The 25465-nt window shown below is 47.9% G+C and overlaps 1 protein-coding gene across 1 annotated transcript in view; it reads left to right on the top strand.

Annotated features, from left to right (window-relative positions):
- RAB10 (RAB10, member RAS oncogene family) overlaps positions 1-25465 on the top strand; it is a 64392-nt gene that overhangs the window by 18091 nt on the left and 20836 nt on the right. Inside the window, exon 2 of the mRNA XM_042455691.1 lies at positions 16679-16739. Coding sequence (XP_042311625.1) covers positions 16679-16739 — 61 coding nt within the window. The remainder of the gene's footprint in view (positions 1-16678; positions 16740-25465) is intronic.

The following is a 25465-nucleotide window of genomic DNA, read 5'->3' as shown; positions in this document are numbered from 1 at the left end:
CAAACCGGAGAAAAGGAAACACAAACCTCGGGACAAGTCCAAGGACCCATCCCATCACTCTGGGAAGAAGTCCTGTCCCTGTCCGGACTCTGATTGCCGGTCCCGTACTGACAAGGCAACGTAGCCTGCTGACACTGAACTGGGCTTGGTACCGTGCGCCCAACCAGCGCCTCAAACTCAGTTGTCTCCTCGTCCCGACTCTCGGGCCCGACCAGATAACTTTCTGCATTCCTTATCTGAACCCTACCAACTCTTGGAGGGTGAAGAGGAACCTTCACCCAGGTGGTGATGCCAGATCGACTCTCCCAGAATCGGAGGTTGTTTTTTCGAGGACGAACAGAACTATGATGCATCTTCTGTACTTGCTGAACCCCCAGACGGGATGTTGTTTTTGATCAAGCCACAGGCACTTATTGATCCTTCTGAAGTCTGCGGAGGCCGTTTTGTTTCAATCTTCCAACCCGTTGAACTTCTCTTGACTCCTCCAAGGTCATCTGCTACGTCCATTCCACTTTGGTCTTGCCTCTGCTCGGCTTCCCAAGTGGAACCATTCTAACCCATACAGTCAGCCTCTGCTATCTCCCTGCAAGTGCGCCCCTCGTTGCCGGTAACCGCTCAGGCCCTCTCGGCTCGCACCAAGACCAGGTCAGCTTCCACTGAATCCACGGACCACTCCGTCTCCGACTATGCTCAGGCTCAACAGTCGCAGGCTCTCACCTTTCTCGAGGCCCCCTCTCCTTCAGATGACTTTTTTTTCTTTTTCGGAACAAATGATCCAGATGGGCAGAGCCCTGAACATTGAAGTCCTCCATGCAGACTCTCAAGCTCTTGACCCCATTGATGGAGTCACACCGCTGTGATCGAATTTGGAATAGCGGTATATAAATAAAATTTTATTATTATTTATTATTATTATGAGAGGGTTTGGGACAAGGTTCCAACTCCAACTTCCATTGCATTCCTACCATCGATGTCCAGGATTGCAAAGAGTTCTTGGCCCACTTTGTCCATGCCCCAAGCTTCCACCAAGAAAAGTCGAAGGCTTTCATGGCTGGCATCTATAGTTTTTTGTGGGTTTTTCGGGCTATGGGGCCATGTTCCAGAAAAGTTTATTCCTGACGTTTTGCCAGCATCTGTGGCTGGCATCTTCAGAGAATATTTGCCTGGAAAGGACTTGGGTATATATAATGTGAGTTTTATATGTGTGTGTGTGCGCACGCGCGCACACACACACACACATACACCCAAGTTCTTTATCATAGAATCATAGAGTTGGAAGAGACCACTAGGGCCATCCAGTCCAACCCCCTGCCATGCAGGAAATCCAAATCAAAGCATCCCCGACAGATGGCCATCCAGCCTCTGTTTAAAGACCTCCAAGGAAGGAGACTCTATCACCCTCCGAGGGAGTGCATTCCACGGTCGAACAGCCCTTACTGTCAGGAAGTTCCTCCTAATGTTCAGGTGGAATCTCTTTTCCTGCAGCTTGCATCCATTGTTCCGGGTCCTGTTCTCTGGAGCAGCAGAAAACAAGCTTGCTCCCTCTTCAATATGACATCCCTTCAAATATTTAAACAGGGCGATCATATCACCTCTTAACCTTCTTTTCTCCAGGCTAAACATCCCCAGCTCCCTAAGTCGTTCCTCATAGGGCATGGTTTCCAGACCCTTCACCATTTTTGTCGCCCTCCTTTGGACACAGGGCTCCAGTTTCTCAATGTCCTTTCTGAATTGTGGTGCCCAGAACCGGACACAATATTCTAGGTGGGGCCTGACCAAAGCAGAATAGAGTGGCACTATTACTTCTCTTGATCTAGACACTATACTTCTATTGATGCAGCCTAAAATAGCATTGGCCTTTTTAGCTGCCGCATCACACTGTTCACTCATGTTCAACTTGTGGTCTACTTGGACTCCTAGATCCCTTTCACACGTAGTTTCATTCAGCCAGGTGTCACCCATCCTATATCTTTCCAGGCAAACATTCTCTGAAGATGCCAGCCACAGATGCTGGCGAAAAGTCAGGAAGAAACTTTTCTGAAACATGGCCACATAGCCCGAAAAACGCACAAAAAACTTCCACCAAGAAACTTGAAAATCTTTACCGTATCACACCCTTGGAAGAGATTTGGTTTTTGAGCACTCTTGCCCGAATTCGACAATTGTGGAAGCCTTACAGATTCGCTTAGCCCCGAAGACAGCTTTGACCCCTAATGACAAAGAGGATTGTAAGCTCGACACCATGGCACGGAAATCCTATGCCTCCGCAGTCCTGGACCTCAAAATCTAGAACTACTCAGCCTGTATGGCTGCCTACCAACAGCAGCTTTGGGAAAAAGCTCTTCCCTTGTATGAAGACCTCCCTGAGGACAGAAGATGGACGGCCATGGCCATCCATGCAGAAGCTCATGCACTGGCCTCACACCAGATTTTAGCGGTCTGACACTCGGCTGACTGCGCTTCCCGACAACTCTCGAGTGCCCTGCCCCTCCAATGCCACGCCTTGCTAAGGTCTTCAGACCTAATGCCTCAAGCCAAACAGGCCATTGAAGAGCTCCCTTTCAATGCCACAGGTATGTTTCATAAGGAGACTGATGAGAAGCTGGACTTCAAAAACAAAATGAAGAACACAGCCCGTAAATACGGTATGTCTTCTTCCTCCACTTCTCGCCTTCCTTTCTCTCAACGCCGTTCGGGCTGGCAAAGACCACCCTATCTCCCCAACCAGGGCAGATCCAACCAGTCCGCGGACTACCAACAACAGCCCTTCCCTCCCCAACAACAGGGGAAACGCCAACAAAAACAAAAATACAAGCAACCCTTCCATAAGCAGGATGCAGAACAAGGCAAGCGCCACTTCTGAAGCTCCCCAGTGCACTCCGTTCTATCAACTCCCTTTGGGGATCGCCTGGCCCACTTCCACCACTCTTGGACTTTCCATTGCATTGAGAGTTTTCACAAAGTGCATGGCGGTCGTAGCTGCATACCTCCGCCAACAAAACATTGTCTTTCCTTACCTCGATGACTGGTTATTTGTGGCCCCGTCCAGGCAGATGCTCCTCTCCCACCTCGAGTCAGCACTCTCTCTCATTCCCCACTTGGGACTCATGATCAACAGGGAGAAGTACGCCCTCTGCCCAAACCAGCAGGTGCGCTTCATAGGGGCCATCTTGGACTCCATGACCTGCAGAGCATACCTTCCTCACGACAAGTTCCTCAACCTCAGGTCTGCAATTTGTCACTACCTTGCTTTCCAGCGCATCACTGCGTGAACAGCTCAGGTCGCCCTCGGCCATATGGCATCCACAACATATGTCACGCCTTGCGCCCGCCTCTGTATGCGTCTCTTCCAGTCATGGCTCCTTTCAGTCTTCAACCCTGCCTTCGACGACCCACGGAAGTGGATCACTGTCCTGAGGCCTGTCACCTGCTCTCTCCCTGGTGGCTCAACCCTCACAATGTCTTGGTGGGCATTCCCTTTGTGCCCCCACCACCACAGACCTCATTGACCACCAAGGCCTCAAACATGGGCTGAGGAACCTATTTTGACAACCTCTCTGTCCACGGGAGATGGTATCCCAAAGAACGCCAACTCCACATCAACACTCGAGATGTTGGCAGTACAGAAAAGCATTGAAGGCCTTCGAGCCCTCCCTGCAGAACCAGGTCGTTGTCGTCCCCACGGACAATACGGCTGTGATGTATTACATCAGGGGTTGGCAACCTCCGGCCCGCGGGCCGGATGCGGCCTGCAGAGGCCTTTTGGCCGGCCCCTGGCTGCTGCCGCCACCGCCAATTGCGGCCTTTCGCCGCTCCGGGTGCCGCCATTTCCCCCCCAAAATGGCGGTGAAGTCTCGCGTGACTTTCCCTGAGGTCGCGTGAGACTTCGCTGCCATTTTGGGGGGAAATGGCGGTGGCCTAGAGGTGAAGTCTCGCGCGACCTCGGGGAAGGTTGTGCGAGACTTCACCGCCATTGGCGGCGTCCTCTAGGAGGCCCGCTGCAGCCCCAGAGCCCTCAAACAGGGCTCCAATGGGGGCAGTGGGCCTCTGTGAGGCCGGCGCCGGCATCCTCCAGGAGGGCTCCGGAGGCAGCAGTGGGCCTCTAGGAGGCCGGTTGCTGTCTTCAGGGGCCTCCAGGAGGACTCCAGAGGGGACAGTGGGCCTCTGGGAGGCCGGTTGCCATCGCTGGCAATGGCAAAAGGGCCTCTCAGAGGCCCGTGGCCGCCACTGGAGCCCTCTGGGAGGCCCGATGCCAGCGCCCCTCCAGATGGCCTCGGGCCCCAGCGCAGTGGCGGGCCTCTAGGAGGCCGGTTGCCTTCGCTGGCCCTCCAAGAGGGCCCGACAATGGCAAAGGGCCTCCCAGGGCCACTGCCACCACCGGAGCCCTCTTGGAGGGCCCCAGCGACGGCCAAAAGAGCCGGCAAAAGAGGAGGAGGCCTCCAGCACAGGCGGCCCACACACCGCTTTTTGCTGCTGGCTCTGAGGGGCCTGGGGCCCTGTCAGGGGCCGGCAAAGAGGGGGAGGCCTCCAGCGCTGGCGGCCCCCACCGGCTTTTTTGCTGGCCTCTGATGGGGCCTGGGGCCCCGTCAGGGGCCGGCAAAGAGGAGGAAGCCTGGCCCCCAGATGGTGGAAGCTCCGCCCCTGGCATGCAGCTCCACCCCCGGAGGGTGGAAGCTCCACCCCCAGCACATGGCCCCGCCCCCAGAAGGTGGAAGCCCCACCCACCGCTTCGGCCCCCAGTCGCCTGAGGGACAGCAACCCGGCTCAAAAAGGTTGCCTACCCCTGTATTACATCAACAAACAGGGTGGTACCAGATGGACCACTCTTCTCGGCCTCACCCTTCAAATTTGGAACTGGTGCATCTGAAAGCAGATCACCTTGCAAGCCATACACCTCCCTGGGGAGGAAAACGAACTTGCAGACAAGCTGAGCAGGACTCCAGACTCTTGTCAAGAGTGGCAACTGTATCTTCAGGTTGCCTTCCGCCTCTTTTCTCTGTGGGGAATGCCGGATGTCAACCTTTTTGCCTCTCATCTCAACACTCATTGCAACCACTTCACCTCTGTCCTGAGGGGATGCCTTCTTCTTCCAGTGGTCCGGCAAAAAGTTCTACACCTTCCTCCCATTTCCTCTGATCATCAGAGTGGTAGCAAAGCTATGCACAGACAGATCGGACGCGATCCTGATCACCCCTTAGTGGCTGAGACAGCCGTGGTTCGCCCCCCTCCTCCATCTCTCCAACAGCCAATTCTGTCCTCTGCCACTCCGTCCCGACCTCCTGACCCTTGACGACGGTTGGGTTCGCCACCCTGACGTGGACACTCTCCGTCTCGTGGCGTGGAGGATCCAGCCTTGACTTAGCTCTCAGTACTGGTCTGAGAAATTATCCTGGCTTTTTGAAAGCCTTCCACCCAGCGCTCCTATGCCCTTAAGTGGGCTAAATGTTGTACTTTTCTGTCCTCAACGGGCTTACCTCTTCGGAAGTCAATGTCTCTGTCATTGGACTTCCTCCACCTCCTGTCAGCATCTGGACTTTCCATTTCGTCCTTAAAATGCTACCTTGAGGCCATTTGTGCCTGCTACTAATTCTCCGGCCGCCCATCCTTCTTCACTGACACACTTGTGAAGAAATTTTTCAAGGGCCTTGCCAACCTGAGCCCGCCAGCAGCCATCCCTATCCCCGCCTGGGACCTCCAGCTCGTCTTGGCAGCACTCACTACCTCACCTTTTGAACTTCTGGCTTCCTGTGACCTCAGACTTCTCACCTGGAAGACAGCCTTCTTGGTAGCCATTACTCAGCACGCCGGACCAGTGAACTTTGTGCCCTCCGTATGGACTCACCGTACCTGAAATTCTGAAGTTTTTAAAGGACAATGTTGTCCTCCGTCCGGACATTTCCTTTCTACCAAAAGTTGTGTCCGCATTTCATCTCAGCCAGGACATCATCTGCCCACCCTAGCACCAAACCCGACCACCGACACTGAGCGCCGACTCCATTCTTTTGACGTCAGGCAGGCGCTAGCCTTCTACCTCGACAGGACAGCGTCCTCTCGTCGTTGCCCCAGACTCTTTGTCTGCTATTCCAGCCCCAAAATGGGGCTTCCAGTCACACCTCAACGTTTTTCTAAGTGGGTGACTTCCACAATCCTTCTCTCTTACAAGATTTTTGGGAAGACTCTGCCTGCTCGAATCCAAGCCCCCGCCACCAGGGCGGTATATTCCTCTCCGGGATTCCCTTGGAGGACGTTTGCAAGGCTGCAGTATGCTCACAACCTCTGACCTTTATCAAGCACTACAGACTTGATACCAGACACCAATGTGAAGCAGCCTTTGGCAGAGCTGTTCTCCTTTCCAGAATGCACTAAGGTTAGTTGGCACCTGTCAAATGATGACACTCACTCTCTTTTCTGGTTTAATAATTTATTTATTGCCAGGACACTCCCTCCTCCACAGAGGAACAAGCTTGCCAGTCTAACCCATTTGTGTGCTTCACAGAGACCACGAAGAAGGAGGACAGGTTGCTTACCTGTAACTGTAGTTCTTTGAGTGGTCATCTGCAAATCCACACAAATCCCACCCATCTTCCCCTCTGTCGTGTCCGTCTCTCTTCCTTGTCTGCTCTTAGGGCGGACCTTTTTTGGAACTGAGAAAGGGTGGGAAGACCTCCTGCCTTTGTAGAGGGTGGGCGGAGCTACTGCCAAAAAGTCTTCCCTAGCGATTCCACTAGGATCTGGAAATGCTGCGCAGGTGCAGAATAACCTATTTGTGTGGATTCACAGATGACCACTCGAAGAACTACAGTTACAAGTAAGCAACCTGTCCTTTTCCCTTTGAATTGATGTGTTCTTCTTACTTAAAACAGTGGAGTGGGGGACAGTTTTGCTGCCACTGCAATGCCAAATCCAGTTGTGATAAGGATCATGCAGAGGTTCTCAGCCGTCTGTGTGTCACATTTTGTGGACTTCAGCTCCCATGCTTCCTGACTATAGGCTTGGTACAGACTGGTGCTTTGCACTGGCCTGGGGCCAAAATTAGGGTTAGGTAGGGCAGGGCGTCCACACGTGCCCAGCCTTAATGTTGGCATGGGGGTGCGCAGTGATGACATACACGCAGCACAGTGCCTAAACAGCACCGCATGGATGTCATGATCATGCGGGAGTGTGCCAATGTCACCCTGCGTGCGGCAGGGAGCAGGTTCTTTTTAGGCCTCCCAGAGGCCATGCCGTTTCTCTGCAGCTGCCTCCATCCAGGGCAGAAGGGGATGGTGTCTCGCTGCCCCTTTCTGCCAGTCTGTATCCCTCCTATAGTCCCTGCTAGCTGGGGCTTCTGGGAGCTGAAGTCCAAAGCATCCGAAGGACTGAATGCTAAGAACCACTGATTCAGAGGGACATGGGGAAAGAGGGGTGGGGAGCCGACTGTAATCTATGAGCCATGTGTGGCCCACCTCTGGTTTAGTTTGACCATAGTTTGGTCTGCCTCCTTTATCTTATTTGATTGGACCTGCAATTCTCTGAGTTTGATTTTAGCACAGAACTCATAGAATCATAAAGTTGGAAGAGACCTCAAGGGCAATCAGATCCAACCCCATGCCAAGAATGCCAACATGCCATCCATCTTCTAAACTGGTAGCTTTTGGCTCCAGGTTACTTACAGGATCTCCTTTTCCTGTATAATCTGTGCCATATACTCAAGGCCTCTGGGAGACACCTACTTCACCACACCAAAACTAAGGGTGACTGTTACCCCAAGGACATTTTATTCAGTCACCCCAGACTGTGGAATGACCTGTCGAAAAGCTCTCAGTGTTGGAATTGGCAGAAAAGACCAGTCTCTTCTAGCAGGCCTATTCAGGTTTATATTAAATTACATCCAGGTATCCCACTGCCTTTGTCAGCGCGCATGTGACACAGACACAGTAAATTAAGTATTTATTAATGAATTTTGAAATGTATTGGTTTTATAGGCTTTTTTTATTTGTTGTTCTGCCCCGCCTCGATCCACAAGGAAAGGTGGGTAAGAAATTAACAACAACAACAATAATAAATTATTATTATTATTTCTGTTGTTGTTATGATTCACTCTTCTCCTCATGCAATGAAAGGGCAGGAGGAGGAGGAGGAAGAGAGACTGTCAAGACCTGGGAATGGCTGTAGCTCAGTCTTGATCACCAAACCAGAGATTTAATGCTGCCTTTCTGATATCATTAGGCAGCCTGTGCACCCCATGACAGTTTGGCCCTTTAACACCATCATTAGCACAATAGCCAAACCCCTAATGGCAAAAACAGAAATCCAGTTTTGTTTTTCTGAGCATATTGTCAGCAGATCCTCACCTGGAATACTGTGTCCAGTCCTGGGCACCCCAATTCAAAAAGGATGTTGAGAAACTGGAGCGTGTCCAGAGGAGGGCAACCAAAATGGTGAATGGTCTGGAAATAATGACCTATGAGGAAAGATTTAAGGAGCTGGGGATGTTTAGCCTGGAGAAGAGACGGTTAAGAGGTGATATGATAGCCCTGTTTAAATACTTAAAGGGAAGAAGCGGCATTAAAAAGGTGCTGCTTTTTTCCGCTTCTTTTCTGTTTGATACGTACCTGCGCAGCTCCGTCTGTAAGCTGCTGCACTGATACGTCAGAATTGCTACGCCGCAAATATAAGTTGCCGGTTTAAAAGCTCCGTGTCAGCTGCGTCCCATAATGGGTCGGGTTCCCGGGACATGCGTGGTTTGCAGCCAAGCTTTAATTGCAACGTCCGCTGCCATGGAGCTGTGGAAGCTGAGGCACAGCTGCGGCGCATTTTAAGCCTCGTAACCCTAACCCTAGAGCCACTTGTGCGCATGCGTTGCTAGAACCGCGGGAAGTTGTAACTTTTTCCGGCGGATGTTTTGGTTGTAGAAAGTGAAAAGGGAAAGTCTGGGATTTAAAGTGACCCCCTACACACATTCCTGCGCCATTTTCACCTGGGAACGGGCACAGTTCAGCTGCTCCTGGCACAGCTGTGTGGCGGCTCCCCTTTGCCACCAGGCAGGATGGCTCAGCCATCCACCAGCACCCCGAAAAAAGGCAGGGGGACGTCTTGGTCTCATACTGAGACGGCTGACATTATAGCTATATGGTCCCAGAAACTGGAGTAACTGCAGAAACTGGAGCAGTCCTACCTGAATGCTGACACATATCGAGAAGTGGAAGAAGCCATGAGAGCTGCTGCACCGGTACACCAGAATTGCTACGCTGCTACTTTAAGTTGCCCATTTAAAAGCTCCGTCGCATAGTGAGTTGGGGTCTTGGGACATGCACAGTTTGCAGTCAGGCTTTAATTGCAACGTCCGCTGCCATGCAGCTGTGGAAGCTGAGGCACAGCTGCGGCGCATTTTAAGCCTCGTAACCCTAACCCTAACCCTAACCCTAGAGCAACATGTACGCATGCGCTGCTTGGAAAGTTTGAACTTTAAAGTGCACCCCTACACACATTCCTGTGCCATTTTCACCTAACAATAAAAAACGCTAAAACTGTAAATATTGACATATGTACAAGGGAGGTGAGGGGAGATGGCAGGGGGACAGCGGTGGCAGCGGAGACAGCTGTGGCTGTGCATTGCAGATTCAGCAGGAGCACGGGGACCAAAGGAGAGGAGGCATCTATGATGCTGGTGACACTGGCAAAGTGCAAGTGGACAAGGATGCCAACACCAGCTGATCACCAGCTGGCAGGAGACCACCATTGTTTTAAAGGGGCTTGGGCACTTTAAATGTGCCCATAGGCTTTCTGCCGCCGCCGTTTAGCGCGGCGCAGCTGCGCATTCGCCAGCCGGCAAAGGAAAAAAAAAAGAGACCCCGGAGCTTGAATGTGCCCAAGACCTTTTGATGCCCTCTAAACTTGCCCCCAAAGGCAAAGGGCAACTAGAGAGGGCCTGGGATCAAGGGGCAGGGAGCACTGACAAGGCACTAGGTCCCATGATGTCCCATAAAGACATCATTTCGCCTCCCAGGGCATGTGTTCCCTCCCAGCCCTATCTACTCTATTCTACCCTTCCTGTTCTCTCCTCTCACCATGCCTGGCTCACTGGTCCCCAAACCAGCAATCTCCAAACTCTGTCCTCCCAGGCGTTTGGACTTCATCTCCCAGAATCCCCAGCCACCTTGCACTGTGGTCTGGGATTCTGGGAGATGAAGTCCAAACGCCTGGAAGGACAGAATTTGGACATTGCTACCTCACACCACTCCTGCCTAGCTTTAAAGTCACAGGGAAAAAGTTTAAAGGGGCTTGGGTGCTTTAAATGCGCAGACAGGCTTTCTGCCGCCGCTGCTTAGCGCTGCAGCTGCGAAGCTGCGCACTTCTCATGCGGCAAAAGAAAAAAAAAGCCGCGGTTTGGGCTGCCCGTGCGGAAGCTGCTTCTCTTTTTGCAGCGTCCTCCGAGGCGGCAGTATGGAAGCTCTGGGTCTGAAACGGACCCAGGTGAGGCGTCTTCATTGCCCCCCCCCCCCGTGTGGAAGCTCCAACACCTGAAGCACGCCCCCGGGGCGGGCCGTCTGGAGGCTCCGCATTCAGCTGAATACACCTCCAAGATGTCCTCCCCTGCCCGTCTGTAACCCGCCTTTGTCTCTAAACTTGCTCTGCATAGCAAATCTTTTTGACAGTCTTTTTCTCTGATCTCCTGAAATAGCTATTCAGTGCCTTTACAGGTAAAGGAATGATAATAGGCAGCGAATGCTAGTCTAGCTCCCTTTGCAAGGAGAGTAAAGCTTCCCAGAGTTATTCAGAGTCCTTTGGCACTGCAGTGACTCTAACAAGGAATCCATCTTGAGTGTCTCAGAAGCTGGTGAGGGACAGCCTTCTGAGAAGCAAGAGTACAGCAGTTGAGTTCCCTTAGTCATGCTTTCAGTCAACACATCAGAAGAGCTAAAAAGTCTTAAAACTTTGCAGCGTAGGTTTTGTGAAATGTAAAAGGAAACTACAAGAACTCCTTTGTAGCATTTTGTTGGGTCATAACAAAGGTCTTGCCCAACTGTGGATATTTTTGCCCCTTTTCCAGACTGGTTGGCTGCCAAGCTATCTAGCCAGCTTCCTAGCTTTAATACAGCTTTCTAAGTTGATGGTTGCACTTCTGAATTGGAAGGATGCAGTTGCTGAAGGATCCTAGAGATCTCAGTGAACAAATAAGATTTGTGCTTCAGTGTTTGCATTTAGTATTCTTGTATAAGATCTGGTCAAAGCGTCTGCTTACACCAGTGGGCCGTCATCTGCTGTGTACGACATGCAAGTAGCCAGTGGATGATGAGTGTGGTTTCTTCTGCTTTCGAAATTGGAATGGAAAATGAAAATAAAAGATTAGTTAGGACAAGTATTTGAAGGAGATGGTTTATTGAGTTGTCAGTGACCTATTGAACTATGACCTGTGTGTGTGTGTAATGTCCTCCCTTGCTCCCCAGTCCCTTCCCTAGCATAATTTAATAAAATTGGTTTTTGGGGGTTGCATGGAATAATCCCGTGTCCAGTTCTGAGCACCACAATTCAAGAAGGATGTGGATAAACTGGAGTGTGTCCAGAGGAGGGCAGTTAAACTGGTGAAGGGCCTGGAAACCATGCCTTATGAGGAAAGACTTAGGGAGCTGGGGGTGTTTAGCCTGGAGAAGAGAAGGTTAAGAGGTGATATGATAGCTCTGTTTAAATATTTGAAGTCATATTTAGGAGGGAGCAAGCTTGTTTTCTGCTGCTCCAGAGAACAAGACCCAGAACAGTGGATGTAAGCTACAGGAAAAGAGATTCCAGCTGTTTGACAGTGGGAGATGCTGCCTTGGAAACCCATGAGGAGTGGTAGAGCCTCCTTCTTAGGAGGTCTTTTAAGCAGAGACTAGATGGCCATCTTTTGGGGGTGTTTTGATTGTGAGTTTCTGCATGGCAGAAGGGTGTTGGACTGGGTGGCTCTTGTGGTCTCTTCCCACTCTCTGCTTCTGTAAAAGGGACTGTAGTTCTGTGATACTTTTACAAGGAAAGGATCGACTATTGGTATAGCTTTGGGTGAAAAATAGTTGTGGCTTAACAGTGCCTTGAATAGTCAGATTACTACATGAACCCAGTTTCTTTTTCTGCTTAACAGGCAAAGAATAAAGGGTTTGTAATATCCAGAGTGAAATATTTTGAAGAGAAAACCCCCCAGGAAAGTACAGGCTCAAACAGCCCCTCTCCGTCCTCCGCTTAGTCAAAGGCCACTCATAACTACTTTCAGTAACATGTAGTTCAGTTTTAATAGTTCTTTTAAGCCTCGGTTTCATGCTTTCCAGGCATAGCCATGTTAATTTTGAATATCAATATGCAAAGGCACCCTGTATCACCTTTGAGACTAAGCTCAGCAAAGAAGGTGCAGCATACTCTTTTGTAGACTTGGCCTACTTCCTCCGAAGACTTATGCTACAACTTCTTTTGCACAGTTAGTCTCGAGGGTGCTACAAAAACACTTTGCATGTTTTCCAGGGTTTATTACTTTTCCCTGCTAGGTTCCCAACTCTTCTCAGCCTTCAGACCGTGCGCTGGGTCTTAAAACTCGTGACTGCCAACCAGATCCAGGTAGCGTTCTTGAAGGCGTGTGGAGCAGCAGTCGCTTCAGTCCCTGTGGGTCAGTGCTGGGTTAATGCTGGTGATTTCAGAGCCATGTCAGCCTGGCCCCATCTGTCAGCCAGAGAAAGAGCTGTTGATCCAGCATTTATGTTCATCTTTTCTCCCTATTCCTTCCTCACATCTTTTGCTTTGTTTCTACCAGATTGCAAGCCTGTGAACAGGTCTTAGCGTTCAATATATGTATAGTGCTTCAGAGTTTAGTGCTTTGTAGGAGTTCATAAAAATGTCTTAAGATTTGGGAGTGAGCTGGGTATGTTTAGCCTGGAGAAGAGACGGTTAAGGGGTGATATAATAGCCCTCTTTAAGTATTTGAAGGGATGTCACATTGAGGAGGGAGCAAGCTTGTTTTCTGCTGCTCCAGAGAATAGGATGCAAAGCAGTGGATTCAAGCTCCAGGAAAAAAATTCCAGCTCAACATTAGGAAGACCTTCCTGACAGTAAGGACTGTTCTACAGCAGAACACACTCCCTTGGAGAGTGGTGGTGTCTCCTTCCTTGGAGGTCTTTAAACAGAGGCGGGATGGCCATCTGTCAGGGATACTTTGATTGAGAGTACCTGCATGGCAGAATAAAGGAGTTGGTCTGGATCAGGGCCCTTCTTGGGGTCGCTTCCAACTCTAGGATTCTATGATCACATACTCTTTTCCTCTGCTTTGAAAGTGCACTGAGCCATTGGCCGGCACAACCAGCGTTCCCACTTAGAAGAGAGTTTGAAGCTGATTAGTCAAAGGAAGCAGCCGGAAATGCTTTACCTGCCCACTCCTGGTCTCCCAGTCAGGAATGGTTAAGCGTGTGTCTACTATGACATTTGCACCCCTCCTGAATGGCAGCCTTGGTACACAGTGGATCATACTTTGGGGGTTTATTGAGTCAATGCAGCGCTGAAGCCCTCTGGTTTCCTGCTTTGAGCAAAGTTAGTCTCGGCTTGTGGAAGCATATTGAGATGACAGTTTGTCTTTTGACTCAGTCCTTTGGCTTTCCAGGTACTCCAGGAATGGTGGGTGTATTGGGTGCTGTCAGCTTGAAGAAAGTTCTCTCTTGTTTAAAAGAGAAAAATAATTACACAGAAAGGAGTAATTTGGTGTTTGATTGCATCTGTATTTATTTACATTAAATTAGAATAATTTCCAAGTTCTTTACATGCATAATTGCATATTGATCTCAATCAAAATTTATATAGCTCCTAGAAATTGTGCCACAGCCATTGGGTCTAGACCCTTCCTTTTTACATAGGATGGTAAAAGTGTTTAATCTCCGGAAGAGGCTCTCCCTTGAACCTAAAGTGACAACTGCACCCAACTCCGGCAGGCCTTCCCAAACTGACCTCCTGGGAATGTTCACTCTCCAGTTGGGAACTGTCATTTTTACTGGTGTTTTAAGGTGGGAGGGAGATAGGGAATTGGATTTCATATGTTTTGCTATGTTTTTTACTTATGGCTTGTGTTTATTTTTATTGTTCTTATGTTTGTTGTTACCTGCCTTGATCCAATACAGGGAGAGGCGGGATACAAATAAATAATATTATTATTATTAACCCTCTTTGAGGAAGGTGACTGAACTGGAATGACTCCTCAGTGAAGCAGGCTGTTTTGACCCATTGCACTCCAGCTTTAAGCTTGGACATGGTCCCAAAAAGTGTTGCTTGTCCTGTTATATGACTGACCCATAAGAGAGAGAGAGAGAGAGAGTGCGTGTGCATGTGCGCACGCACTCTCTGCCCTGTTGATATATCTCACTTCCTCAATTGGATTCAGTAGTATTGCCCATGGTTTCCTTCTAGAGTGGTTTGTGAATTGGGAGTGTGTGCATGTACCATTTTACATTGCTTCCAGTCTTGTTTACAGAGTTGCTCCCAAGTGTAGGCAATGAGGTTTGACCCCTTGACATTTATGCAGTGTTGACCCTTGGGGCTCCATTCAGCCTCCCATGATGCTTAACATTTACAGTATATGAAATGGCTGGGAGCAGTCTTCTGGAGTTTGGGGGACAGCATCATCAGCATACAAGCTTCTCTCTGCCCTCTCTTGCTCCCAGAAGCTCCTGGGAGTTGCAGTCCAAAACATCTGGAGGAACAAAGTTTGGGAACCATTGGTCTCAACTAATACAGCTTTTGACTATGTTAGTGGTAGGTTGCAGGGAAAGTACTGAAGGAAAGTGTAAGTAAGCAAAAGGGGAATACTCCTGACTCAGGCTGGTGACTCATTGCTTGGGATCGGCCAGAGAGACGCTGTCCTGGCTGAGTTGGACACAAGGAGAGAAACCCGCTCCCTCTGCTGGCACAGCAGAAGCTCTTGGGTTCTTTAAATGCCTCCAAGTGCTTGGTGGAAGCCTTGCAACTCGGTCTGGTCCATGCATGACCTATATTCCCTAAAGCTGGGGTTGCTAACCTTTTCTGTGCCCCCCCCGTGCCTCTAGGAAATGTTTGGTTAATGTTTGCAATAGCACATTTGAAGTCTTATTTCGAAGGTTTTAACCGGAAATTGAACCCCCCTCAAATGCTGTGAGGGAACCAATTGAAGTTACAAATAAAGCCTTTCACTCGTTGCTTCGTGTCAGGGCTGGCAATCCCATCAGGGCTGTTTAAGCATTTGAAGGGATGTCATATTGAGGAGGGAGCAAGCTTGTTATCTGCTGTTCCAGAGAACAGGACACAATGGAGCAATGGATGCAAGCTACAGGAAAAGAGATTCCACCTCAACATGGATACCAAAATCCATGGATGCCCAAATCCCTTTATAGACAGTCGGGTAGTAAAGCAGTGTCCTTAGTACCATACATTTCAATTTAATGTTCTGCATAGTCATGTTCACAATTTTCCAATCTTGTTATCTCCAAACCTCGAATTCCTCACAAGTTACAGGATTCTACACTTCATATCACTTACCTTCAGGATTCTGGTTTTTTAAACTGCGAATTGACTTTGTTATGGACACTTATTATTTCAGATTGTCCTTTTAGTGACTTGTTATACTTTGCAGTTACTGCATAATCATTTTTATGCCCTAGTCAAATCACAGTAAGCATATGCTATTCTCTCTCTCTCTCTCTCTCTCTCTCTCTCTCTCACACACACACACACACACACACACACACACACAGAGAGACATTAAAAATATTATCAAGCCATAGAGGGTGGAATCTGTGCATGTGAAATCTGTGGTTATGGAGGGGAGACTGTATAAAGCTTAATCTCGTACACCCTGAACCTGCTTTATGTTAAGGGCTCAGGGGTCATCTCTTCGGGTGTGAGCAATAATGCAGAAAGGGGCTTGGTTTTGAGGTGAGAGGATGGGGCTGTAGTTTGGACCACCTCATTCAGCAGCTTCAGCCCCAAGACAGTAATAAAGCGGACTCTGAGTAAAGTGAGAGTCCCAGAAATACCACCTGGAAAAGCCCATCCAGCCAGGAAGTAAACTGGCGGAGTATGATACCCCGGTTTCCATCCCAGCAAGGCTGACATGGGAAATGGCATTAATATCTTTCAGGAGGTACAAGACCAAAGGCTGGGTTAGATTCTCCCTGGCCTCCTCTTGGCATCAGTTGTCCCTTGGGGTGAGAAACAAAGCAAGGATGAGGGTGTCATACAAAAGTCTAGAGCTGCATAGCTAGTCCTATGTCCTTCCTTCCTCCTTTCCCCAACTGTGTGCGCATGGACACACAAAGACCCATTCCTGCCTCTCTATTATTGCTTCATAGGTCATGAAACCTTGAACTTTGTTCTGGGGGGGGGGTTGTCCTTATGGCTTTTGATACTCCAGAATCAAAGTTGCAGACTGTTGTTATAATATTTATTTGTATCCTGCTCTTTTCCCAGGACTGGGAGCAGCTTCCCAATATTAAAAAACAATACGTTGTTTGATGGTATAAAGTTATGATGGTTTGGTACTTGAGCCTTCAGAGTCAGCTTTGGAGGTAACGGCTCTCTGGAGTTTTTGTACACAGACTGTCAGTCTTTGCCCGTGTGCGCGTGCATGCGCGCGTTGGCGGGGGAGCGCTTTGGGTTTGTCAGAAAAGCTGCTTCTCAAGATGGCTGATTTTGGGTCTTATTCTGTTTGATTTCACAGGCATAGACTTCAAGATCAAAACTGTTGAGTTGCAAGGGAAGAAGATAAAGCTACAGATATGGTAAGCGATGGCTTTGTAATGTGTTGCATGCTGGCTGGCTCAAAAGAGTGGTGTGCACTTCTCCTAACGCTTTGTGGGAGCGGCTTTTTAGTGGTTGTATCAAAAGCAGGTGAAGATGTCTGTCTAGGTCAGTATTGGACGTTTGTATATATTAACAGCAATAGCACAGAAGAAGAAACAAGAACCATGAACTAACATACTGACATGTTTTGGAGACCCATCCTCCTCCTTCACAGGCCATCATAATAATAAAAAGAAAGCTCAGCACAATTCAGATGCTGCATGCAAGCACACAACGGATAAAACAGCTGTCACCTATTGAAAATATGTCAGTAAATCATCAACGGAAAAATAATAATGAAAATGAAAGCACTCATAAGTGTCCTAATAATTAAACCTTAGGGAAATGTAGAGAAGCCAAATTAGTCAGTATGTGAAATTCATAATAAAGCCAAAAGATATCTGTATATAGTTAGCTAAATATATCTCTGTCTTCATGCCAAGTAAACCTTTTGTGTCCATGCTGGCCTAGGCCTATGGGTTTGGTCTTCACAGGTCAGTAACATCTGTCTTCTTTCCGCAAGGAGAGGCTCTCTGCCACTTGTCCTTTTCTGCTTGCATCCTGTTAACTAGCTTCATGATCCTCAGTTGGTTCAGTTTGCCCTTGTGAATAATCATTAGAAGAGAATGGAAGGAGGACATGATGATGGAAGACTCAGCGAGAAAACAATGAATATTAGCGCAGGAATGATTTTTACCCCAAGAAATACTTCTGCCCCATTTGGACCTGAGCATCAAAATGAACAAACATTTGGCAATGTTCTTCTGCCATATTTTTCATAAGTGAAGCTAAACAAATCAGGCCTGCTTCATTTATTTAATTGATTTAGCATATTTATAACCCACTCTTCAGTCAAAAAGACCTCCCAGAGTGGCTCATGAATAGTTTACATTGCCCGGCCCTCAGGCTTATTATAGAAGCATAGAACTGGAAGAGACCCCAAGGACCCTGATCCAGTCCAACCCCATTCTGCCATGCAGGAACTCACAATTAAACATCTCCAAGGAGGGAGACTCCACCAAAATCTCCGAGGAAGGAGTGTGTTCCACTGTTAAACAGCTCTTGCCATCAGGAAGTTCCTCCTAATGTTGAGGTGGAGTCTCTTTTCCTATAGTTTGCATCCATTGCTCCGGGTCCTGTTCCCTGGAGCAGCAGAAAACAAGCTTGCTCCCTCCTCAATGTGACATCCCATCAGATTTTTAATCAGGGCTAACATATCACCTCTTAACTTTCGCTTCTCCAGGCTAAACATACCCAAACATAATCCAAAAAGACATGAAACCCAAGGGAAAGGGGTAGCAGAGGAGGAGCAGGGTTAAGTCTGGAAAATATATGACCCCCATCTCCCTCAGAGGCCAAGGCAGTGGCAGAAGGCTTATGGAGGCAGGGGGACCTAGGCATGGTGGAGCTGTGCCTGCCTCTTCTTCTCTCCCTCTGGGAGCCAGAGCCATGGCAGCTGGGATGGAGGGAAGGGCCTTTCATCTTCTGTTGGGCCTAGGCATGGGTCTAGGCTATCAGATGGACACTGGGCCTCCTCTATACAAGCCTACTCCCTCCAGCCACCCGCATAGACATGCCTGGTGGGAATGCCAGCTTTCTTAGTGGCTGCTCCCAGGCTCAGGAGCCCCTTCCTAGGAAGGCTAGGCTGGCTCCCAGCTTCTTCTTGTTTTATAGGAGAGTGGAGAGTTTAATATTTGAACAGGCCTTTGGGAACTAGCAATTTCTTTGTTTCTCTGTAAATCTTACTGTTTGGCCTTGTGCCTGCCCTGAGCTTTCAAACTGTTCCTAATTCTCTATATAGTTTGACTATATTTTAACCTTCACTTTTCATATATGTGTATATTTTTGTAAGCTGACTTGAGTCCCAGTTTTCAGCAAAAGGCAGAATATAAATAATTATATCTGTCTGTCTGTGTCCGTATGTAGATCATTTTTATTCTTAGGTGTATGTACTTGTATGCAAAGTGATAGTAGGTCAGAGAGCCAGTGTGCAATCTCAGAGCCTTGCACTCTAGGAAAGCAACACTGCTGTAGAATAGATTTAATGGCCAAGAGTGGCAAGAGCATGGTGTTAAATTAAGAGTGTGTGACAGTTGTGATGTATCTGTGTCTGTCCAAAGGAAAGAGGGTTTGAATTTCATGCTAGATTGATTTATATCTCAGTCAGACTAATGCCATGCATTCCCACTTTCCAGGTTGCTAACGAAACAATTCAATGCAATAGAGAAGGTTTGCTGGACTGCCCTATGAATCACACACAGACTTTTAGTAGATCAATTTGACCTACCTCCCATGGTTGTTCTGAGGATAAAAGTAGGCAGGAGGAGAGCTATTTCTGTGCTGCCTAGGGCTCCCTATTAGTAGTGAGACTTGGCTGAAGTAAATGTGGTCCAAAAGCACAGGGGCTTGTCCGCCGCACCAAAGCCTCGCTTTCGTACACATGGGACCAACAACCACAGCTGCCGGTGTCTGCCTCACCATACAAACAGGCGTCTCCATGCCATGTTATTCTCTTATTCTGCAGGCCCAGGAGGAAAGTTTAACTAGTGCTATGTGCCCCAGATAATGTTCCTTCCTGTAACCTGGAGGTTTCTGCAGTTAGTGACTTAGCAGTTATGCCTGGTGAAGCTCAGTTATGGTGGCCTCATGGAATGCAGTTCTCCCTCACAATGCTGCCAGGAACTAAAGGGACCCTCTGGGAGAGGGTCCCTGATCTTAAGGTGGGGGCTGGCGGTCTCTCTGCCATTGGTGACATATGGTGCAGCAGATGTATGGCAGGGCAAAGGAATTCCTGGTGCAGTGGTCCTGGGATGGTGCCTGGTGAAATTCTCTTGTGTCCCTGTCATAATCCTGATCATTATCAGTCTCCGTCCCCCTCACCGGCCTCCATGTTGTTTGTTAACAGTGTTGTTTAGCTCTAAGCTGGTAAATAGGACAAGGCAGGAAGCAAAGCCAACGGGTCTTTTTTAAAGGAATCAAACCTGAAGCCCATCCACACTACACAATTATAATGCAATGGCTCTATTTAAACTGTTGTGGCCACATACAATAGAATCCTGGGGACTGTATTTTGCAGAGAGACAGAGGAATTCTTTGGCTGCAATTTCTAAACACCCTCCACCCCAAAACCTTGAAAACTCCCAGATCCCATATGATGGACCAAAGTGGAATCATAACATTATAATTGTGTGACACAAATGGGCCTGTCCTTTGAATAAAGCATTTGTGGCTGCATTTCATTGAATGGAGTTGGTGGCTGTTTTGATTTAGGTGGTGCTTTCTCATTATTTTCAGCCTCAAGGTCTGGCTTTCAAAATGAACACGCCTTTGGGGGTGGCGGAAGGGGGATCTGACACGGATTCCCATTTCTGTGCAAACCAGGCCAGGGAAATCGAGGGGTTGCTTTATTCAAAGCCCTTTGACCACAGAGGCAAGACAGCAGCCTGTTCTTTCAAAGAGCCGAGGTAAAGGCTTCCTGTCTTTACTAGGGATTCTTTAAATGGAGGATGCCAGGAAGATGACTTAGAGAGGCCAGCATGGAGCTGGGCCTTCACCTGGTATAAAGTCTAACTTAGTCCCATTTGTTTGAATGGACTGCAACACCTATCGTGTCAAGAGAAGGATATTAATTGAAGCTTGAAGGGAATTTAATTGCTGTGAAATTTCAGCTGTGGAGGAGGTCAAAGCATATACAGAAAGCACATCCGCTGTACTTTGCAGAGAGAGAGAAGAGAGAATGCATGCAAAGAGCCAAGGGCCAGTCAGGACAAGTGGCAGGATGGAAATCCAGAAAGGAAAGTGAGGCTGTAACTCTTTCTAGAGAAGAATGAGTGCTCTGGGGGTTGGCAGCATGAATGTTCTCCAGAATCTAAGACTCTGCTCTGGATTCTTTGGAAGGAAGCTCAACTGAGCCTGGTTTCCACCTTCCTCCCACTGAAGTTGCCTCTCTTTCTTTGTGTGTAATATTATTTGAATGCACACCTGTGCTTCCTTTCAGCTGTCTCACCCATTTCACTAGACGGTGTCTCCCTTCTCTACTTTCTCCCTCTTAAATTTTCTTTCTCAGTGGCTTTTGCTTCCTCGCTGACTTTGTGGTTTTCTGCCATTCTCACACTGCTTTTTCCCTCTTCTGCCTTGCTTGTATTGCAGCCTCAGTTCCAAACTGGGCATTGCCTCTTTATCCAGACTGCTTTCCCTGACTCTTGGTCTCATCTCCTGACCCACCAATTCCTGTTTGGCACCCACAGTTTGGTTGGACTCCCATCGAGTCGTGTTGGCCTTTCTGGGGGATGATGGGTGTAAGAACTCTTGCAGCTGAACTGGCAGTCACAGAAACAAAAGCTTGGTCTTTCCCGGTTACCAGCTTTACTGCCACTGAGCCTTCTGCCTTTGGGGGTGTCAGAATCCACCTTCAGTCAGTCATTCAGGGTGTATTCTGCCATGAGGTTTGGTTAGATAGATAGGGAGATAGATAGGGAGATAGATAGATAGATTAGATAGATAGATTAGATAGAGAGAGAGAGAGAGAGGGAGAGAGAGGGATAGGGAGATAGATAGATAAACCGCAGAGTGGGGGTCAGGGAATAGGTTCTCACCCACAAATAGGGAAGATATAGATACACATATAGAGAGAGGAAGTAGAGACAGTCACTTTGAGAATAGGGGGGCTGCCACCATGAGGAATGGGCCGTATTGCATGGCAGTTAGTCAGTTTTATGAGAGGTTGTTGGTAAACTGATACCAAAGGTGCATATAGTCTTAGATCTCTACTTGGTAGATGAACTAGGAACCAAATGGCCAACCCCCCCCCCCCCCCCTCTTTCCTGAAATTCTACATCAAAGGCTAAACCGAAGGGACCCAACTCAAAGGGAGGGGTCTGGGGAATTCTAAGGTTCTGTCTCTATTTGGAGTTCTTCAGATTCACCAAAGACGTGGCCAGGAATACTTCTACTTAGTTAGTCCTTACAATAAACTTTCTGATCTACCTGAAGTTTGTTGTGGATTTTTGGTCAGAGTAACATAGCGAAGTGTCCTCCTGCAGCAGAACTCAGATGCCTCCTGCCAACCCCACAGACAAAAGGGAAGGGCCCTGAGAAGCCTGAATTCCCCCTCCCATGTCCAGTTAAATATTGACCAGAGATACGGATATTTGTTTGCTAAGGACTGGAATTAAGTATACAGTATTATTTCTTTATTTATTACCCGACTCTCCCTGTCGAGAGAGGCAGGGCACAGGAAGAATGATCAAACAACATCGGTTAAAACACATGTTAAAACACACATCAATTTAAAAGGGCAAATAAAATATACACATATCAAAACAATCCACATCTGAAATTCAGCTTTCAAAATTCACAATTTAAATATAATCAAGGTAAGCCTACTGGAAGAGACTGGTCTTTAATGCCATTTAAAATTCAGACAGCTTATTCAGCTGTCGAATCCGACAGGTCATTCCACAGTCTAGGGGCATCTGAAGCAAAAGTCCTCTGTGCAATTGCCTGTGCAAATGGGATTCTTTGCATTCCTTTTGTTTAGTAATCCTGTGGGTGCCTTACACATGTGTAAGTTCCCCTATGGAAGTGGCTGGGCATTTTCCCCCCCTTGCAGAGCGTCCATGTTTGGCTTACAATGTGGAAGTGGAGTGCCTCATGCAGTGCCACGTCATGTGGGTATGGACTGCATATTGCATATGAAGGTGCACATATATGGAGGAGTGTGTATGTTTCGTTGTACATTCATCTGCACAACTGGTGTCTTGGTTCATCAGAAGAGTTGCATAGAACAATTAACATGCAACTCTGCATGTAGAGATTGACGCTGATCACAGGCCTTGTTTTAAGAGGCGAAATTGGGCATCCTAGTTGGTTCCGCTGATCGCTGCAGGACCATGACTTATTCCCAGAAATTTTGGAAGTCCCACAGAAGGAAACTTTCCTTCTTCGGCTCGCTGTGCCCACCAAAGAAAGCCGAAAAGCAAATTAGTGAGCAGTGAAACCAGAGCTGATATGCTTAATTGGCTGGGGAAACCAAGCTTATGGGAATGTCATCACATTGCAGAGAGGAGTATGATATTGAAATTGAGTTAGTGAAAACCAGGAGAGCTTTCATAGCTGGAGACAATTCCCTTCCATACCACACAGACTACTTAGCCTTTCAGAGCATGCTGATGCATTTTAGCTGTTACATGATTCCCCTGCTATTAATACTAAAGCATTAAGATGACAGCATTGCTTCCCTTCTAAAAGCATTATTCTCCAGGGTAGGCAAAGGACATTCATCAAATTTCCAGTTTAAACCACTCAGTATTTCAGTATTAATGCCTATTTCCCCATCTTTAGCATGTGCCGCATTTGTGTACCGGCTGCCTTTAGACTGTGTTTCTGGTGGTGTTTGGTGGGGAATGAAATAGACTGAGGTTAAGGATCAGGATCTTGGAAGCTAAGCCAGGTAAGCCCTGGTTAGTCCTTGGATGAGAGACTACCAACAAATAGCAGGTCCTGTAGGCTCTGTTTCAGAGGAAGGAACTGGGAAAAAGCTCAGGAGATTCCTTGGCTAAGGAAACCCTACAAAATCTATGGGGTTGCCATAAGTCACATTGAGGAGGAAGCAAGCTTGTTTTCTGCTGCTCCAGAGAACAGGACCCGGAACAATGGATGCAAGCTCCAGGAAAAGAGATTCCACCTCAACATTAGGAGGAACTTCCTGAGAGTAAGGGTTGTTCGACAGTGGAACAAACTCCCCCGGAGTGTAGTGGAGTCTCCTTCCTTGGAGGTCTTTAAGCAGAGGCTGGATGGCCATCTGTCAATGGGGGTGCTTTTTGGATTTCCTGCATGGCAGAATGGGATTGGACTGGATGGCCCTTGGGGTTTCTTCCAACTCTATGATTCTATGATTCTATGAAGTCAACAGACAACTGGAAGGCACTTTAGACACACACAGGCATCAGACCCCCAGCTGATCTTAGAAGCTAAGACTGGTCAGTCCTGCTTGGTACTTGGATGGGAGACCACCAAAGAATCCCAAACTCCATAGGCTCTGTTTCAGCGGAAGGAACTGGCAAAACCACCTCTGGGGCTCCCTTGCCTAAGAAAACCCTATGAAATTCATGGGGTTGCTGCTAGTCAACAGGCAATTTGAAGGCACAGATGTATATAAGGGCTGGGGAAAGATAGAGTTTGACAGCTCTGTCCAATGATTGCAGACTGTAGTTTTTGCACTTAGCTGTCATTCAGTGTATATGTTCCTCCTTCCATATACACATCTAGATATATGTCTGCTGAGAATAACATGCCATACATCTGAGGAAGCCGGATGGTCCAGTCCACAAAAGCCTTTGGCAAAACTTATCTGTTAGTCTTTATGAAGTGCTATGGGACTTTCACTCCCTTCTGCGAGAGGCTAGGATGGCTCCCTCCCTGCTTTCCTTTCCCCAGCCAGCAAAGGCATTTTTAATTAAGCAAGCATTTAATGGGTAAGCAAGGAAGGTTCTCATTTAGATGTATGTTTTATCTGTTTGTAACTTAAGTATGTTTTTAAAGCAATTTTATACTGTTGTAATATGGCGATTTTACACTGGCATTAGAATCATAGAATCATAGAATCATAGAAGCATAGAGTTGGAAGAGACCACAAGGGCCCTGATCCAGTCCCTCCCCCTTCTGCCATGCAGGAAATCCAAATCAAAGCATTCCTGACAGATGGCCATCCAGCCTCTGTTTAAAGAGCTCCAAGGAAGGAGACTCTATCACCCTCCGAGGAAGGAGTGCATTCCACTGTCGAACAGCCCTTACTCTCAGGAAGTTCCTCCTAATGTTGAGCTGGAATCTCTTTTCCTGTAGCTTGCATCCATTGTTCCGGGTCCTGTTCTCTGGAGCAGCAGAAAACAAGCTTGCTCCCTCTTCAATATGACATCCTTTCAAATATTTAAACAGGGCTATCATATCGTCTCTTAACCTTCTTTTCTCCAGGCTAAACATCCCCAGCTCCCTAAGTCGTTCCTCATAGGGCAAGGTTTCCAGACCTTTCACCATTTTTGTCGCCCTCCTTTGGACATGCTCCAGTTTCTCAATGTCCTTTTTGAATTGTGGGGCCCAGAACTGGACACAATATTCTAGGTGGGGCCTGACCAGAGCAGAATACAGTGGCACTATTACTTCTCTTGATCTAGACATTATATTTCTATTGATGCAGCCTAAAATAGCATTGGCCTTTTTAGCCGCCGCATCACACTGTTGACTCATGTTCAACTTATGGTCTACTTGGACTCCTAGATCTCTTTCACATGTACTTTCATTCAGCAATGTGTCTCCCATCCTATATCTGTGCATTTCATTTTTCCGCCCTAAGTGCAATACCTTACATTTCTCTGTGTTGAATTTCATTTTGTTAGCTTTGGCCCAGCTTTCTAGTCTATTCAGGTCATTTTGAATCTTGATCCTGTCCTCTGGAGTATTAGCTATTCCTCCTAATTTGGTGTCATCTGCAAATTTGATAAGTATGCTCCCAATTCTGTCATCCAGGTCATTGATAAAGATGTTGAATAACACTGGGCCCAGGACAGAGCCCCACTGGACACCCCACTGGTCACTTCTCTCCAGGATGAAAAGGAGCCATTGTTGAGCACCTTTTGGCTTCGGCCGGTCAACCAATTACAGATCCATT

This window comes from Sceloporus undulatus, chromosome 1 (genome assembly GCF_019175285.1).
Source record: "Sceloporus undulatus isolate JIND9_A2432 ecotype Alabama chromosome 1, SceUnd_v1.1, whole genome shotgun sequence".
Classification (NCBI taxonomy): domain Eukaryota; kingdom Metazoa; phylum Chordata; class Lepidosauria; order Squamata; family Phrynosomatidae; genus Sceloporus; species Sceloporus undulatus.
The sequence above is the reverse complement of the archived record's forward strand: the minus strand, read 5'-3'. Positions and strand labels throughout refer to the sequence as shown.